This window comes from Psammomys obesus, unplaced genomic scaffold, assembly GCF_907164565.1.
Source record: "Psammomys obesus unplaced genomic scaffold, mPsaObe1.curated_primary_1811, whole genome shotgun sequence".
NCBI classification, from domain to species: Eukaryota; Metazoa; Chordata; class Mammalia; order Rodentia; family Muridae; genus Psammomys; species Psammomys obesus.
Window position 1 is genome coordinate 857,341 of NW_026596295.1, and position 18,316 is coordinate 875,656.

The window sequence follows — 18,316 nt, forward strand, 5'->3', positions numbered from 1 at the left end:
ACTACTAAATATATCCAAATTTCTATATTTCCTGAATTTTCTTTCACACTTTCTCCCAGCAAATGCAAATGCAAATAACAATAGTTCTATTTTGCCAGCCATCTTTTTTCTGACAAAAAAAAAATCTTGTTTAGCTCTGATCCCCATTTTTTAAGTGGATTACTTGGTTTGCTGCTTTTCAGCTTGTTTAGTTCTTTATATATACTGGATATGAGTCCTCTGTCAGATAAAGAGTTGGTGAAGATTCTTTCCCAATCTGTAGGCAGTCGTTTTGTTTTGATGACGGTGTCCTTTGCTTTACAGAAACTTTTCAGTTTCATGAGGTCCCATTTATTATTGTTGCTCTTAGAGCCTGTGCTGTTGGTGTTCTATTCAGGAAGTTTTCTCCTGTACCAATGAGTTCTAGGGTATTCCCCACTTTTTTTTCTAGCCGATTTAATGTGTCTGGTTTTATGTTGAGGTCTTTGATCCACTTGGACTTAAGTTTTGTGCAAGGTGATAAATATGGATCTATTTTCATTTTTCTACATGTAGACATCCAGTTGGACCAGCACCATTTGTTGAAGATGCTATCTTTTTTCCATTGTATGGTTTTGGCATCTTTGTCAAAGATCAGGCGTCCATAAGTGTGTGGGTTTATTTCTGGGTCCTCTGTTCGGTTCCTTTGATCCACCATTCTGTTTCTATGCCAGTACCATGCAGTTTTTATTACTGTTGCTCTATAGTACAACTTAATATCAGGGATGGAGATACCTCCAGAAGATCTTTTATTGTAGAGGATTGTTTTAGCAATTCTGGGTTTTTTGTTATTCCATATGAAGTTGAGAATTTTTCTTTCCAGGTCTGTAAAGAATTGTGTTGGTAATTTGATGGGAATTGCATTGAATCTGTAGATTGCTTTTGTAAAATGGCCATTTTTTCTATGTTAATCCTGCCAAGCCATGAGCATTGGAGATCTTTCCATCTTCTTATATCTTCTTCTAATTCTTTCTTCAGACTTGAAATTTTTTTTCATACAAGTCTTTGACTTTTTCGGTTAGGGTTACTCCGAGGTACCTTATGTCATTTGTGGCTATTGTGAAGGGTGCTGTTTCCCTAATTTCTTTCTCAGCCCTTTTGTTTTTTGTATACAGGAGGGCTACTGATTTTTTTGAGTTAATTTTGTATCTGGCCACTTTGCTGAAGGTGTTTATCTGCTGTAGGAGTTCCCTGGTGGAGTTTTTGGGGTCACTCATGTATACTATCATATCATCTGCAAATAGTGATAATTTGACTTCTTCTTTTCCAATCTGTATCCCCTTGATCTCCTTCAACTGTCTTATTGCTCTAGCAAGGACTTCCAACACTATGTTGAAGAAATATGGCGTGAGTGGGCAGCCTTGTCTTGTCCCTGATTTTAGTGGGATTGCTTTAAGTTTCTCTCCGTTTAGTTTGATGTTGGCTATAGGCTTGCTGTATATCGCCTTTACTATGTTTAGATATGTGCCTTGTATCCCTGATCTCTCCAATACTTTAAACATGAGACAGAGAATTCTCAATAGAGCAATGTCGAATGGCAGAGAAGCACTTAAAGAAATGCTCAACCTTATTACTCATTAGGGAAATGCAAATCAAAACAACCCTGAGATTTCACCTTACACCCATGAGAATGGCCAAGATCAAAAACTCAAGTGACAACACATGTTGGAGAGGTTGTGGAGAAAGGGGAACCCTTCTCCACTGCTGGTGGGAATGTAAACTTGTACGACCACTCTGGAAATCAATCTGGCGCTTTCTCAGACAACTAGGAATAGCGCTTCCTCAAGATCCAGCCATACCACTCCTAGGCATATATCCAAAAGAGGCTCAAGTACACAAAAAGGACATTTGCTTACCCATGTTTGTAGCAGCTTTATTTATAATAGCCAGAGCTGGAAACAACCCAGATGCCCCTCAACTGAAGAATGGATGCAGAAACTGTGGTACATCTATACAATGGAGTATTACTCAGCAATGAAAAATAAGGAAATCATGAAATTTGCAGGTAAATGATGGGACCTGGAAAGGATCATTCTGAGTGAGTTGTCCCAGAAGCAAAAAGACACACACAGTATATACCCACTAAAATCTATGCATCTAAAGAAACCAAGCAAGAGAGAGGACCTTAACTAAAATGTTCAATCCCCACCTGAAAGGCAAAGAGGATGGACATCAGAAGAAGAAGACAATAGGAAACAACCTAGAAACCTGCTACAGGGGCCTCTGAAAGCCAGAAGAAGAAAACAGAAAACAAACTAGGAAACTACCACAGAGGGCCTCTGAAAGCCTCTGCCCTGCAGACTATCAAAGCAGATGCTGAGCCTGAAGGCCAATTGTCAGGCAGAGTGGAATTTTATGTAAGAAGTGGGAAATAGTAAGAGCTGGAGAAGACAAGAACTCCACAAGGAGAGCAACAGAACAAGAAAATTTGAACACAGGAAACTTCCCAGAGACTCATACTCCAACCAAGGACTATTCACGAAGATAACCTAGAACCCCTGCACAGATGTAGCCCATGGCAGGTCAGTGTCCAAGTGGGTTACCTAGTAATGGGAAGAGGGACTGCCTCTAACATAATCTGATTGGCCTGCTCTTTGATCACCTCCCGCTGAGGGGGGAGCAGCCCTACCAGGCCACAGAAGAGGACAATGCAGCCACTTTGAGGAGAACTGATAGACTAAGATCAGAAAGGAAAGGAGAACCTCCCCTATCAGTAGACTTGGGGAGGGGCATGCATGCAGAAACGGGAGGGAGGGGCTTATGGGGGGATACAAAATGAATAAAGTGTAATTAATAAAAAAAATTAAAAAAAAATCTTACCAAGTATAAAGCTTAACTTTAATAATATTTTATTGATAATTTTCTATTCATGTATTAATTTAATCTCTTTACCCCCAATCCCAGCCTCCTTTCTTGTCTCATCCTAGCCCCACCCTCATACCCCTTCCCCTAGTACCCCAAGGTGGGGAGGCCCTCAAGGGGTATCAACCTACCCAGGCACCTCAAGTCACGTTTTAATACATTTTATTTACATTTTTAATTTTTATTTAGATTGGAAAGTATTTACAGTGGCTTTGTACTTATGTAGGTTTTTTGTACAGAGTAAATTCTAGTTAATATATAAAGAAAGGGGCTGAGATGATAGTTCTATCAGTGTAAAATTCTGTGTAAACAAGAGGACTTAAATTCAATCCCCAGTTAACATAAAAACAAGCAAGCAAACAGTAAGTAGGTATATGTGTAAGAGAGGTACTATTCACAGCCAATATTCCAGTAGAGATGGGGGAGATGAGGCTTGGAAACTATCTCTGTTTGAACAGAAAAAATTATAGTTAGTGTATTAACAACAATAACAAAAAAGACAAAGTTGGGAGGACAGATGTGTTGGGAGGGTTACAAGGAATTTGGAGGTGTAAATGGATATGATCACATTTGTGCATGTATGAAATGTTTAAAGAACAAAAATAAAATAAAAAATTAGATTTTAAAAGTTCAGCCACGCACCTGTAATTCCAGAACAGGGAAAAGAGAATCAGGCCAGTCCCTGAGGCTTACATGCCAGCCAGACTAGACTTGACCATGTTGGTAACCAATTTGTTGTTGAATATTAATATTTACTTTAATTTATCTTTTAGTTAAACCGTAGTTGTTTCCAAACCAGGTGTATACTCAAATAACCACACAGAAACTAGGATTTATTTAATTAACCTAGAGCACAATGCTGGGCAATGATTACTCCATCCTAAACCTCCAAGCCCACATAGCTTCTTCCCATTCAGAATTTCCAACATTATACTTTTTTAAAAAATATTTTTATATTAATTACAGTTTATTTATATTGTATCCCAGCTGTAGTTCCCTCTCATTCCCTCCTAATCTCACCCTCCCTCATCTCCTCCCATGCTCCTTTCCAAGTCCACTGATACAGGAGGTCCTCCTCCCCTTTCATCTGATCTTAGTTTATCAGGTCTCATCAAGACTGGCTGCAATGTCCTCCTCTGTGGCCTAGCTAGGCTGCTCTTCTCACGGGAGGTGGGGAGGTCAAAGAGCCAGCCACTGAGTTCATGTTAGAGACAGTCCCTGTTCCCCTTACTAGGGAAACCACCTGGATACTGAGCTGTCATGGGCTATGTCCAAGCAGGCATTCTAGCTTATATCCATGCATGGTCCTTGGTTGGAGAATCAGTCTCAGAAAAGACCCCTGTGCCCAGATACATTTGATCCTTGTGGAGCTCTTGTCCTCTCCAGGTCTTACTAAATCCCCCTTCTTCCATTTGATTCCCTGCACTCTGCCCAAGCTTTGGTTATGAGTCTCAGCATCTGCTTTGATACACTGCTAAGTAGAGTCTTTCAGAGGTCCTCTGTGATAGGCTCCTGTCCTTTTTTCTTGTTTTCTCCTACTTCCAAAGTCCATCCCATTTGTCTTTCTAAGTGAGGATTGATCATCTTACCCCAGGTCCTACTTCTTTCTTTAAGTGTACAGATTTTAGTATGTTTATCCTGTATTATATGTCTAATATTCACTTATAAGTAAGTGTATACCATGGAGCAGACCTTGAATCCAATCTGAAAATGGTTGATTATTCTTAAAACATCCATGCCACTATCTTGCTGGTAACAGATTATTTGGTCACACTGATCATTACTGTAGCTCACAACATTAGCAGCTGGATAAGACTGTTAATGAATTCTTAATCTCAATGACAAATATAAAAGCTTATGGTACTATGATAACTAGCCATCTAGGATTAGGCTTCTTACTCAGTATCAATTTGATTTCTACAAGTCCTGTGACCAGGGACTTACCTGGTTTTACCATCAAGTTCTGATACAAAACCAAGAGAAATGACAGAAGCCTCCATTTTATGATGGTGTGTGACATACCTCTGACCAACAACTTGAAGGGAGGTATTTTAAATTTTTTAAAGATGATTTATATTTGTGCTGCAGAAAACCTAGCATAGAAATTTAAGATATACACTGGGATAAAATATTTGTCAACCACATGTCTGAAAAATAATACACAGAGGACTTAAGGAAATCTCAAAACACCGTTTTGAGTATTAAGTTAAATACTTCAATTAGAAAGGAAACATTTCAAAGACAAATGGACTGAGAAAGAAATTAGGGAAACAATACCCTTTACAACAGCCACAAAACATATTAATTATCTTGGTGTAATTGTAAGCGAGCAAGTCAAAGACTTGTATGAAAAAAACTTCCAGTCTCTAAAGAAGAAAATAGAAGAAGATATCAGAAGATGGAAAGATCTCCCATGCTCATGGCTTGGCAGAATTAACATAGTAAAAATGGCTATCTTACCTAAAGCAATCTACAGATTCAATGCAATTCCCATCAAATTACCAACACTATTCTTTCCAGACCTTGAAAGAAAAATTCTTAACTTCAGATGGAATAACAAGAAACCCAGAATGACTGAAACATACTCTACAATAAAAGATCTTCTGGAGCTATCTTCATCCCTGATATCAAGCTGTACTATAGAGCACAGTAATAAAAATTTCATGGTACTGGCATAGAAACTGGCTGGTGGATCAATGGAATCGAATATTCAAGATCCAGAAATGAGTCCACAAACTTATAGATACCTAATTTTTCACAAAGATGCCAAAACCATACAATGGAAAAAGATAGCATCTTCAACAAATGGTGCTGGTCTAACTGGATATCCACATGTAGAAAAATGAAAATAGATCCACACTTATCACTCTGCATGAAACTAAAGTCCAAGTGGATCAAAGACCTCAAAATAAAACCAGTCACACTAAACCTGTTAAAAGAAAGAGTAGGGAAGAGCCTTGAACACACTGGCACAGGAGACCACTTCATGAACAAAACACCAACAGTACAGGTCTAAGAGCAACAATCAATAAATAGAACCTCATGAAACTGAAAAGCTTCTGTAAAGCAAAGGACACTGTCATCAGAACAAAACAACAGGCTACAGACTGGGAAAGGCTCTTCACCAACCCTATATCTGACAGAGAGCTAATATCCATAATATATAAAGAACTCAAGAATTTAAAAAGTAACAAATCAAATAATCCAATTAAAAACTGGGGTACATCGCTAAACAGAATTCTCAATAGAGGAATATCAAATGGCGGAGAAACACTTAAAGAAATGCTCAACATCCTTAGCTATCAGGGAAATGCAAATCAAAAGACCCTGAGATTTCACCTTACACCCATCAGAATGGCTAAGACCAAAAACTTAAGTGACAACACATGCTGGAGAGGATATGGAGAAAAGGGAACCCTCCTCCATTGCTGGTGGGAATGTAAACTTGTACAACTTTGGAATTCAATCTGGAGCTTTCTCAAACAACTAGGAATAGCACTTCCTCAAGATCCAGGTATACCACTCCTAAGCATATATCCAAAATATGCTCAAGTACACAACAAGGACATTTGCTCAACCGTGTTTGTAGCAGCTTTATTTGTAATAGCCAAAACCTGGAAACAACCCAGATGCCCTTCAACAGAAGAATGGATACAGAAATTGTGGTACATTTACACAATGGAATACTAGGCAGCAATTAAAAAGAAGGAAATAATGAAATTTGCAGGTAAATGGTGAGAACTAGAAAAGATCATCCTGAGTGAGGTATTCCACATGGTATATACTCACTTATAAGTGGCTATTAAACATATAATAAAGGATAAACATATTAAAATCTGTACACCTAAAGAAACTAATCAAGAAGGAGGACCCTGGGTAAGATGCCCAATCCTCATTCAGAAAGGCAAAGGTGATGGACATCAGAAGAGGGAGAAAACAGGGAATAGGACAGGAACCTACCTCAGAGGGCCCCTGAAAGACTCTACCCTTTAAGATATTAAAGCAGATGTTGAGATTCATAGCCAAACTTTGGGCAGAGTACAAGGTATATTATGAAAGAAGGGGGAGATAGAAAGACTTGGAGGGGACTGGAGCTCCATAAGGAAACCAACAGAACCAAAAAATCTAGGCCCAGGGGTATTTTCTGAGACTGATACTCTAACCAAGGACCATTCGTGGATATAACCTAGAACCCCTGCACAGATTTAGCCCATGGCAGTTCAGTGTCCAAGTGGGTCACTAGTAAGGGTAACAGGGCTGCCTCTGACATGAACTCAGTGACTGGCTCTTTGATCCCCTCTTCCTGAGGAGGGAGCAGCTTTGCCAGGCCACAGAGGAAGACAATGCAGCCAGTCTTGATGAGACATGATAGGCTAGGGTCAGATGGAAGGGGGAGGTCCTATCTGTGTATGGGGGGAGGGACATGGGAAAAGATGAGGGAAGGAAGGTTAGAGTGGGAGCAGATGAGGGAGGGGGCTACAGCTGGAATACAAAGTGAATAAACTTTAATTAATAAAATATAAATTAAAACAAAGAAAAGAGACATTTCACTAATGAGGCTATATGAGTAGCAAATAAACATTAAATGGTGTTTAACATCACTAATCATTAAGAAAACAAACAAACAAAAAAGAACTCCATGAATTTCATTGATAAAGTGCTTTCTTAGCATGAGTGTAACCATCCAAGTGTACTCAACTTGGATATATATAATTAAATACTGGAAATATTTCAGAAATATTGTTAAGAATATAACAATAAAACTTCTATCAACATAAAAGTTTTATAGGACTTTTCCTAGAATCTTTACATGTAAACAGGCAAACCTGGGCAAAAGAATATGTCCAAAATTTTCATATATATCTGTCTTGCTAAGTAGCCCTGGCTGGTCTGGTACTCCCTGTTTATCCCAAGTTAGCATCAAAGTAACAGCAATCTCTATACCACAGTCTCCAAAGTGCCACAACTGTAGGCATGCCACACTATACTTTGCTTACATTTTTTTACATTGTTCTATAATTCTGTAAGATGTAAGTCAAAAGAAACAAAGTAAATAATAGATAAAAATCTGCTCTGAAATTTGAAAATTTCTATAACTCTACAGTTATTTTAAGATAAAAGATGTTAGAGTCAGCCATGGTTTCTCACACCCATAACTGTAGCAATGAGAGGATTAAGGCAGGAAGTTTGATTTTTAGTTTAAGGGGAGCACAGGCTATGCATCCTGGCAAGCCTGGATGGCAGGATGAGACCCTGGTTCAAAATCAACAGAAGTTAAGTCTAAGGATGTAACTCAGTTACAGCATGTATGGCTCTCTGGGCTTGATCCAGATATTGATTTTAAAACATCTTTAACTGATTCTCAGTATAATAAAAACAAAAATTTAGACTATTAGAAACAAGTATTATGAGGCCAAGCATACACAAAGGGCACAATTTTACCTATGACGTGCAAAATTCAAAGTGGAATACAAACTATATTTATTATAGCCATAAGCCTCATTTCATTGAAAAAAAGACCAATTCTTTTTTTTCTGTTTAAGGATTCTGTGAATTGTTTTCCTTAGAAACAAAAATAGAAAGAGGAACAAAGTAATCTTTAATAGCCTGCATGTCATTTGAAAGTCTAAATATGTAAATAAATACCCTCTTCTGCTAAAAAATTCTGCTTTTGCTTATTCCCATAAAAGTTTTGTTGTTTCATGTGTTTATATGTGCTTTCTAATTATATTTTATGCCTTATTTGTTTGTTATTCTAATGCCCAGATTTTCTAAAATTGCTTATATTTCTCTTACAAAGACTTGGATTGGGAATCGAAGAAGAAAATACCGTTTAATGGGAATTGAAGTTCCACCTCCAAGAGGAGGCCCTGCTGATTTCTTTGAGCAGCCTGAGTCTGGTTCTTTGTCTGCACTCACACCAGGAGAGGAAGCTGGGCCTGAAGTAGGAGAGGATAATGACAGAAATGATGAAGTGTCCATCTGTTTGTCTGAAGCAAGCACTCAAGGTACTTTACTGTGCTTCCTAATAACAGCCTTTGGAAATTTGATGTAGTTTTTACTCGCTTTTCAGTGTATTGCACTTTAAGTCTAGAGTATTCAAAACGTATGACCAAGCATTTGAAAAGAAACATTTATTTTTTAGTGCTTCTATGTAAAAAGTCTTCCATATCAATTCATCACAAAACATATGTCTATCACAGTACTGATGCCCTACTTTTAAAATGTTAGTTATTACAACAGTCTTTATATGAGAAATAGATCAATGATTATATTTGAAGTGTTAGGAGAGAGCTTACAAAAGAGAATATGGTATATTATAATGAAAATAGGCTTGTGATCTGACGTACTAGGTGGCACTCAAAGCTTTTTTGCTAGCAAATTGAACAGTTTCAGGCAAAGCATTTAACTCAGCTCATTAGACTCCTTTTGTCATCCTGTTAAACCGGCTCATCTTTATAATACCTCTTAGTGCATCACTGAGTGAGACTTCATGTTGTAGCATAGATTAGTACCATTTACTCAAGAAGAATATTTTATTTGATTTCAAGCACAGAAATAAATATTTCTAATGTAATTTTATTAAAATTTTTATTAATATGTATTTTACATATCATAAAAATATTCTTTCTAAATATGCAATCCAGTTATTTTTAGTAAAGTTTATAGTTTTGTACCACTAAAATTTAATTTCAGATTTTTTTTATTACCCCAGGAAACTTCCCCTGTTTAGTCAGTGTCTCTTGTGTCCTCAGCTTCAGGCACACTAACCTGCTTTCTGACTATGTAAGTGTGTCTTTTCTATGTACTTTATCTGAATCTGATAATAAAATCGATAGCCTTTTTGTATCTGTGCTTTAGAAATTAAGAACCATTCACTTGCACATTTGCTGTTTCTTTTTCTATTTTTCATTGCTATCAGTTCATAATATTGGCAAATTATATTCTGTTTTAAGTATCTATTTTGCATTTGTATATGTGTGTGATCTATGTAGGTGTGTTTGCATGTGCGTAGGCACACATGAGCCAAGAGATCACTTTTCCAGGTCTCACCAGTTTGTTCTGGGAATTCCCTGCCTCCATCTCATATACTGTGCTGAAGTATTTTATTCACTGAGCCATCTCCAACTCCTTGTTTATTTTTGTCTCTTAACTTTACGATTCATAGATAGATAGATAGATAGATAGATAGATAGATAGATAGATAGATAGATATAGATATAGATATAAATATAGATATAGACATGCACACACACATACTTTGAAACAGCTGAATTGAATTCAGCTTGAATTCAGTGTACTGCAAAAACTAGTCTTTATACTCCTGATTCCCCCATTCTTTACCTCCCCATAGCTGGGATTGTTGCCTATTTAGACATGTCATCTTCAAAGGTGTCATTATTTGAGTGATATAAAATTTTATGTTAGGAGAATTACTGATTATATAAAATCATTTTTAATAATTAGGGCAATAATAAAATTTGGCCGTAGCCCCAATCACATAGAATACCTCAGAAGCTCCAATGTAGAGAGCATTATGGATCACTAGGAAACACTATCACCTCAGGCTGAAGTGTGATGTGAACAACTCCTGTTTTTTTTTGTTTGTTTTGTTTTGTTTTATTAGGGTAATAAACAAAGTATTAGTGGAATAGGTTTATCAAAGTGACATTATATAGGAAAACAAGATATGTTATTGAAATGATGACATTTGAATTTGATTATCTTAAATTAAAATGTCTCATTCCTTTTAAACCTTCTATCACCATCTCCTGTTTCAGATTTTTGGTAGTAGAATTTTGTGTATAACTTTTACATTATCAGACAGAGAAATATTTTCCTTTGTGGTTTCTGACTTTACAGTCCTAATTATAGTCTCTTCTTGCCCTACAGTTGAGAAAAGAAGCTCATATATATGACATCTTTATGGTCTCAGTTAATCAATTTTATATTAATTTCACTGAGAATTTAGTTTGCCTCAAGATGTATGAGGAAAGCACCTAACTTTACTTTTCCAAATAGTTAAGCAGTTGGTATCCATTATTTATTTCACAATTCATTCTTTAGTTCGTTGCAGCTTTGAAAAATAAAATATGTATTTGTATGTATGCATATGTAGGTACACACATATATATATACACATATACACATGAGAAAATTATGGGCTTGAATTTGTTCCATTTATCTGTTTTTAACTGTGGCTTTATTAAACCTCTTGAAAACTGGCACAGGTTTTAGTTCAAGTCTAGACGAACTGTAAAATGTATGTACATGTGTATATAAATATATATTTACATAATATATATTTTCTCCTCAAAATTTATTCAAAAATTTTATTCCCAGCACATTAAAAAGATAGACTATCATTAGGAAGACTATTTCAGTTTGAAGTTAAGAGTTTTAGGTAATAGCAGGACATACATAGAAAACTGTTGGGTAATATTGGTCTGAAACTCAAAACAGAGCTTGAATAATAAGAAGAAACATGATAATCTACCAAACTGAAGCCAATTAATACCTACTCACAGAAGTAGAGTTTTAATTAAGAAAATTAAAATAAAAAACAAAACAAGACAAGACAATAGAGAAGGATTGTGTGTTGAAAAATATTTATATTCTGAGGCCCAGGAAAAAAATTAGCCACTGAAAGAACATTCAGGCACAACAGAACTGGATAGTATGCCATTACTAAAACCAGGGAAAGAAAAAGATTTCAGAATTAAGAGGGGTCATTATCTCAAAGATCTCATAAAAATTGAATCAGTCTTGAAGAGGTTCTTTGTGAAAGCAATTAATTGCATGCCCAGGGGGCAGGCAGACAAATTGTAATGGGTAGAATAATGAAAGGGGTAGAAAAGCTGTCACTTTTGAGAGGACAATGAATTTTAAGTCCAGGTGTTTGAAAGATTATCAAATGTGAATATTCTCTCTCTTCGTTTCTTTCTTTTCCCTCTCCTTTCTCCATTCTTTTGCCTCTTTTTTCCTCTTCCCTCTTTCTCACCTATGGTTGCAAATGATAACAATGCCTAGGAAAACTGATGCAGACATAAAAATCACCAAGAAAAAAAGTGTTTCATGATTTCTAAGGTCATTTGTTCTCATATAGTTGGTCCAGTAAATACATGTTTATATTTTGTTACTCTTTACAAAATAAAATGTGCCTGGTGATCCCTGGGTAATTCCCAATAATTATTTGATGGGGACTTTAGAGCTTAATGCCCAACAGCTCTTTGAAGTGAGTAGAGAAGGGTTTGTGTGTTTCTCTGAAAGGGCAGGATAGCTATGAGGAAATATTCTGATGAAGCGAAGTACATAGGCCCCTGAGTGCAGAGTTCCGTTCCCAACTACCACTTCCCCTCCTGAAACAGAATTTCAGAAAATAAGCACTTAATTGAAAAATGGTAAATGTTAATTTAAAGTCTGTGTTAATGATCCACATTTAATAAACTGCTGCTCCTGTACTCACATCCTTTGTCATATAATAGTGTGTTGTCCAGATAGCAGGCATAGTAATCAAGACCTAATGAGATAAAGGAAAAAGTGAATTTAATGTATGATTCAAAAACACAGGATAAGAAGTAAGCAATTGCCTAGATTTTCTCTCAGTGGCTTATTTTTCACAACCGCACAACAACCTTTTCGTTCTCATCAGTAATTGCCTCAGAAAAGCATTTTCGAACACTGGAAAGAGCCCCTTTGGTGCTGTTCTCTCCTAGGTCTGTAAAATTTCTTCATTTTATTGATGGACAATACTAATCTGGCTGGGTTGACTATGTGATTCCTTTGTTAAAACTAATTGTATCATCTACCTGAGACTAATACCCTACCTCTACAATATATTGACCTATATTCTTTTACAGTTTGTGAAAATGTAGCTCAGTTATGTGTATGCTGAGATTTACATTTATTCCCTCTTAGAGATTTAGAGATATTTCAAAATATAACAAATAAAATTTGAGTCCTTATACACATATGTTAATTTAACATTAGAGTGCTTTAAATGTCTACAAGAGGGAACTATATTTAAATTAGTGTGTCTATGTTACAATACATGTAAAAAGGAACACATGAAAACAATATACAGTTTTCCTTCAGGGTCTTTGAAAGGAAAAATATTTCCCTTCAAATTGCAAAAAGAAACAGGCTTTTCCAGCTAACAAAAAGTTTTCATGATACCTTAACAGTTTCACATATATTCTGAACAAGCATGTAGTTCCATGATACAGACTTTCTTATTTACCTCAGTTCTACCTTGCACTTCATCTTCCTCTCCCCCATTTCTTTTCTTCTTTCCTGGAAGGGAGTGAACTTAGGCATGGCTGAATTGATTTGTGAAAAAAAAAATCTACATGGCTTTCATCCCTTGAGCAACTTGGAAAATTCAACAACAACAAAATAATAATACCTGAGTAACTCAGTTCCTTAATTTCAAGTTTGATTTCTATCAAAATTTATGATTGAGAAATTTTAAAGATTTTCACCATCCTGAGAGTCAAATTGTTTAAAGTATAGTAATAATTAATATTTACAACATTGCATTTATAACATTGCTTCTTTTACAGCTGTATCTTAATATGTAAAGTGTATGTGGTATGTGCCTCAAAAGATAATTTTTCATGGCTTACTTAGAATTTATATCTACCACATAGAGTGCCCTCTAGAGTTTTTAGGGATTAGCTCTATTTTTTTTTAAATATTTCAATTACCAAAGCTGTTTTTGTTGTTGTTGTTTTTTAAGGAGTAACCAAGACTCAATGACAGTGCTTATGTTATGTTAATGTTGCAGGGATATATGTATAGAGAGAGAAGAAAACATTCCTTATTTAGCTTATCACATTACACCTTTTTCTTTCAAAGGCTTCAAAATAGCTTTTAGTTAAATTTTCTAAAATAATCAAGCCATACACAAATGTGCTGTCACTGAACCAGAACTCTGTCTAAAGTTGTGAGTAAATCTGAAGAAACATGTACAGAAATCCTATGAGGAATAGTACCAGTAATGATCTCGTTAATGAGCAATAGAACCCCTCTTCTGAGACCACTATTTCTTACCAGATCTGCAGCGAAATCGAATGCCAATCTTCCCTCTTTCCATTTCACTTCATCACTAATTATGTTCGACTTGAGATGTCTGTGATTGGAGATGTCGAAATAATGAACCAGTAAACTTTCCTTTGTCTAGGAATGGTTGTTTTATAAAATTTTAAATTGACTTTCCTTACATTTCAGAAATAAATGAGATCATGAAATGTATTTTCTTTCTTTCAGCCTGGCTTATTTCACTTAGATAACATCCCCCAGGTTGATCCGTGTTGCAGCAAATAGCAGGGCAAGAAAGGTCAAATATAATAAAAGAGTGGATTTTTACATGGTGAGGGAAGAATGGAGAGATGTAATTCAGAGGACACAAAGTTACATTGTGTGTGATGAATAAGGAAAAAGATCTAATAAACAGCATGAAACCATAGTTAATGATAGTGTATTGTGTATTCAGGATTTTCAATAAGTGATGATAGCAGCTGTTGCCTGGGGGAATGGGAAACTGTGAGATGATAAATATGTTAATTTGTTTCATTGTAGCAATCTTTTTGCTATATACATATATATTATGTTATATTCCACAGGTACATACAATAATATTTTGTTTAAAATGTGTGGTAGAAATAATAAAGTTAAACTGAATTTATACAAAACATTTTATTGAAATTCTCCTGAAGTTTCCTTGGCTATCATATACTTGAATTCTCACAAACAATTTCTTTATCCAAATAATCTCCATGAAATTGCAGTGTAAGAAAACAGACACAGAGATAAACACTGCTACTTTATTTTTAAGGCACCTGGGTGAGGCTAATATAAAATAAAGAGACAAAAGGGTCATGTATGTAGACACACCTAGCGCCTTGAAGCAGACACTTGCCATAGCTCACAGAGAGATTTTTTTTAGACTGTTTCATCTCTCAGTATTATATTCTTTTGTATTTGAAAATACTGAATATGATCAGGAAAAATACATGACTATTGTTGAAAATGTTTGGAATTACTATGGAAATGGAAATAATGTTACTCCTGAGAAAAATCACCCTCTATAAACAAGGGCAAGGGATATTTTTGTGTTATCTCTTTGCATATGTACGCGGACGTGCAAAAGTGAGCACATTTGTACAAGTATTGAAATAATCCTCCATTTTTATATAATTGGAAATCTTCATTTATAATTTTATATCATTTATTGAGAAATTATTTGTTGATTTTATCTTATTATAATGAACAAATTAAGTATGGTAGTCAAGGCCTGAAAATCCATCATTTATGATGTAGAGACAGAAAAATTATTGAAACTTTAAGGTTAATCTTGTCTATACAGTGACAGCCAGGACTATGTTGCAAGAACTTATCCACCAAAAAAAAAAAAAGAACAGAAAAGAAAAGAAAGGAAACAAAAAGAAAAAAAATGAACACTATTATAAAAAAAAGGGTAACAAAACCAAATTTAAAAACTTAAAAATAAAAGTAAAAATCACTTAAAATTATTTATAATTCTATCCAGGGATAACAATGGAAACACTTGGGCACAAATAGTGACATTCTTTTTATTTCCTTAAAAACTTATGCATTCCTGTTACAAATAAAAGATTATGTGTACCTATGTCATAGATTTTATCTTTCAGGATTTTTTTTTCATTTGCAAATAGTTCATTATACTTATTTTCAGTAACTTCATACTAAGTGACTTCCGTATTATCCATCATTGAAGATATAAAGTTCTTCCATCTTTTCTGTTATAATTATCACATTATTAATCATACTTGTATTTCCACAGATCCACATAACTAAAATATATATGACTAACTAAATAAGATATGAATAAAATTCACAATAAAGCACACTTGTGATTTACAACTTTGTATGTCTTTGGCAAAAGAGGCATTATTTAACTATTCTTTTAAAATATAATAAAGTTCTGAGATACAAGATATGAACTCTTTACTTTTTTTTCTTATAGAGGAGTCAAATGAAGTTATTCCAAATGAGACCAGGGCACATAAGGATGAAGAGCACCAGACAGTATCCGCAGATAATGTGGTATGTACAGTTTAAAATTCTTTCCTCATTACAGAATGGATTTCAAGGACACCATGCCAGTTTATGACAACATCTGTATTGTCATAATAAAGTCTTGCTTTACTCTCTAAACCAAAACAGAACTGTTTCCTATGAATTTAATGGATCTTTCAGTGCTCAATAAGTAATTTTAAAGAGTTCTTTTTTAACTTTAGGATATTTACAGATATAAAAACCTAATACTTATTTCAAAGATGACTTTTTTATATAACAAGTTACTTTCTTCAACACACTAAGCAGGGAGCAGATTTCATTGGACAGATGGCAGAAGGGAAATGGAGTTTAGCTGAAGAGCATGAAGGAAACCTTTGTTAGTACTAGTGCTTGCATCCAAGGGTTTCTTTGCTTAAAAGATACCTATCTATACTACATTTGGGCCCTTCTTCTTTTTTCTGATCAAATTGGGCTCTGTTAATTGCTTTCAAAATCACAGCAAAGAAGGAAAAACTGTTATAAGAACTTTAATAGCAGCAGAGACAGGCTATATGAGTTTGTAAAAATATAAGTGTATAGTACTGTTCCTTTAGCAGCTGTTTCAGCATAATTTGTTTAAATTTTGGCCCAATAACATGATATATAAATTAAGAGAGTATTAAACAAAGTCAAACACAAAGAAAAATTCCATCATATTTCCGTTTTTGCTTTTGATTCAATGGTCTATGCATGATTTTCATTAAAACATACCTTATAACATATAACAGACATTTCTGCCAAAGCAACTGTGATGTCACAATTTATTCTAGCTTCTACGACAAATTTTATTTCTTTGACACTATGATCCTGAACATCGTATAAAAATGGAACACATAAAATGTACATTTGGGCTCATATTTGTTAAATACCAACAATATCGAACATTGTTATATATATATTATATATAAATATAAATATATATATATATATATATATATATAATAGAGTTCAGGATTGCATGTCATTGATTTTTTTCTTTTCTTTTTTTAATTTTTAATTTTTTATATTAATTACAGTTTATTTACTTTGTGTTCTGGCTGCAGCTCCCTCCCTCATTCACTCCCACCCTCCCTTCCCCTTCTCCTCCCATATCCCTCTCCAAGTACACTCATAGGGGAGGTCCTCCTCCCCTTCCATACGACCTAGTTTATCAGTTCTCATTAAGACTGGCTGCATTGTCCTCCTCTGTGGCCTGGCAAAGCTGCTCCTCCCTCAGGGGGATGTGATCAAAGATCCAGCCACAGAGTTCATGTCAGAGACAGTCCCTGCTCCCCTTACTAGGAAGTCCATTGGAGACCAAGCTGCCAAGGACTACCTCTGTGAAGAGGTTCTAAGTTATTACCATGAATGGTCCTTGGTTGGAGTATCAGTCTCAGAAAAGACCCCTGTGCCCAGATATTTTGGTACTTTTGCTCCTGTCCTCTCCAGGTCTTACTAACTCCCCCTTCTTTCATAAGATACCCTGCACTCTGCCCAACGTTTGGTTATGCGTTCCGGCATCTGCTTTTGTAAAGTCTTTGTGGTAGGATTTTAGTAGTCCCAGTTCAAGATCGTGTTTGATTCTTCTAAACACTAAATTCAACAGGCATATTGAAAACTTAGGTTTGATTTTGAGGCAGTCATTTTTAAGAAAGTGGTAAATAATCACTGTTTTCCACAATGAAAGCAATGATTTCCACTATTTTAATATTTTAAATCTCACCAAATATCTCCTTCTGCTTGAGATTGGAATTATAGTGTATAAATGTAAACAATTATTTACAATTAAAATATATTTTCCCCTAAAGATATGTTCATTTTCAGCCTGAATTTCTCTGCATTGAATCTCCTCAGCAACAGACAGCTGAAAATACTGAATGAAGTCATGGCGTGATATGACTCATAGTCACTTAAGCACCTAATTTTCAAGAACAATTGATTTTCAGAGATAAAACTTCAAACTTTCAAAGGTTGATCTCTTTTGCCTGTAACATTTGAGTGCCCCAATTATTCATGGATGACAAATCAAAGACATATAAGACTATTTATATGCACAATCTATACAATGGCCATCAGTGTCTTCTTTTCTTAAATGCCTAGCTCTGTTTTCCAAGAATCAATCCAAATCGTTAGAAAAAAAAAAAAAATCTAAGAACCTTACAACAGGAAGTATGATGTGATTAATACTTAAATTTATAGTGAGTATAATAGAAAACAATACATCAGGCTCTTCTCCATGCAGTGGGAGAAGGCAGTTTCACTGCAGCTCTCCTTATGCCTCATAGAGTGCAGGTCAGAAACATTATGATGGTGTTATATGTTCAGAGGCAATATAGCAAGTACAGTCATTCAACGTTTG

General features: G+C 35.2%; 1 protein-coding gene across 1 annotated transcript in view; it reads left to right on the plus strand.

Moving 5' to 3' along the window:
* Hdx (highly divergent homeobox) overlaps nucleotides 1–18,316 on the plus strand; it is a 140,730-nt gene that overhangs the window by 100,019 nt on the left and 22,395 nt on the right. Inside the window, exons 5-6 of the mRNA XM_055597007.1 lie at nucleotides 8,681–8,888; nucleotides 15,887–15,966. Coding sequence (XP_055452982.1) covers nucleotides 8,681–8,888; nucleotides 15,887–15,966 — 288 coding nt within the window. The remainder of the gene's footprint in view (nucleotides 1–8,680; nucleotides 8,889–15,886; nucleotides 15,967–18,316) is intronic.